The sequence below is a fragment of the Orycteropus afer genome, unplaced genomic scaffold (genome assembly GCF_000298275.1).
Source record: "Orycteropus afer afer isolate SDZICR_OR568_19922 unplaced genomic scaffold, OryAfe1.0 scaffold00352, whole genome shotgun sequence".
Lineage (NCBI taxonomy): Eukaryota > Metazoa > Chordata > Mammalia > Tubulidentata > Orycteropodidae > Orycteropus > Orycteropus afer.
This window is the reverse complement of record NW_006921939.1, coordinates 3145147-3146313: the sequence shown is the minus strand read 5'-3', so window position 1 is coordinate 3146313 and position 1167 is coordinate 3145147. Positions and strand designations below refer to the sequence as shown.

Below are 1167 nucleotides of genomic sequence, written 5' to 3'. Positions count from 1 at the left end.
TTAGATGACTGTGCCCATTCCAGAGCCCAAGGTACCAAGAAAAGGGGAGTTAACTTTATTTCTTCTCTTCTTACAGGACCTGTACCTGCCTCTGTCCTTGGATGATTCTGACTCACTTGGAGATTCCATGTGAAGAGGAAGAGAGTGTTCAAAGTCCAGAGTACAAATCAAATCTTACCGTTACAGTGGAGTAATTTTTGCTCAAGTGTCCAACAGGGCTATTGGTGCTTTCAAGTTTTTATTTGTCGTAGTTGTTGCTGTTATTTTGAAAAACATACTGTAATATGTTGGATTTATTTTCCTGTGATTTCTCCTCTGGGCCACTGATCCACAGTTACCAATTACAAGAGATAGATTGATAACCATCCTTTGGGGTAACTTTCCAGGGATGCAAAATTTGCCAGTCCATGACCTTTCTATTGAATGCTTAGGCGCCTGCAATTATTTTTCCCCTGTCTTGCTTTACCCCTACACTACAGTCTTCCTTCTGTAGAGGGTTGTTTACATACATAACACTTAAAATGTGTGTGTGTGGGAAAAATCTCATTGGTGGATCCAAGAGTGACAAACACAAGTGCCCCTTGTCTCCCAATCTCAAGGATGCTGGAGGATCCTGGGAGTATGGCAGGCAGCTCCCTACCCTCGCTCTTCACTTCTGCTCGAGCCCCCAGTGTGTTGTCTAGCACCAATTCTGGCTGTCATGGGGGAGAAACACCAGCAATTTATAATTCTGACACCAGATGCTTAGGATCCTGGTGCAGAGCTAACTAAAAGAGATTAGGCAGAACTGGGAAATACTGCAGACATTTCAGTACAGTTATTCAGCACAGTGAATTCCTTGTCAACCTTTCCACTGGGGCAATTTGGAATCAATAAGCAATTGATATGGTTGGAGGTGAGGGACTTCATATACCTGATTCCTCTAGGAGGCTGTCTAATATACCAAGTTATTATAAGAACTGTATGGTATCCATCTATCTCTGTTCTATTGAATGCCTTGTAAACAGCCAACACTGAAAACACTGTGAGAATTTGTTTTCAGGTCTGACACCTTTTGGTCGCTTTTTATAGCCAGAAACCAATATCCTTTTTATAAGAACTCATGTCTGTACTTCAGGAGCAAACTCTTCAGGCTCCTTTTTTATAAACTGGTGACTTTTCTTTTGT

At 41.7% G+C, this 1167-nt stretch overlaps 1 protein-coding gene across 1 annotated transcript in view; it reads left to right on the top strand.

Annotated features, from left to right (window-relative positions):
• DCX (doublecortin) overlaps positions 1-133 on the top strand; it is a 167530-nt gene extending 167397 nt beyond the window's left edge. The window contains exon 7 of the mRNA XM_042782505.1: positions 77-133. Coding sequence (XP_042638439.1) covers positions 77-133 — 57 coding nt within the window. The remainder of the gene's footprint in view (positions 1-76) is intronic.
• Positions 134-1167: the final 1034 nt, after the last annotated feature.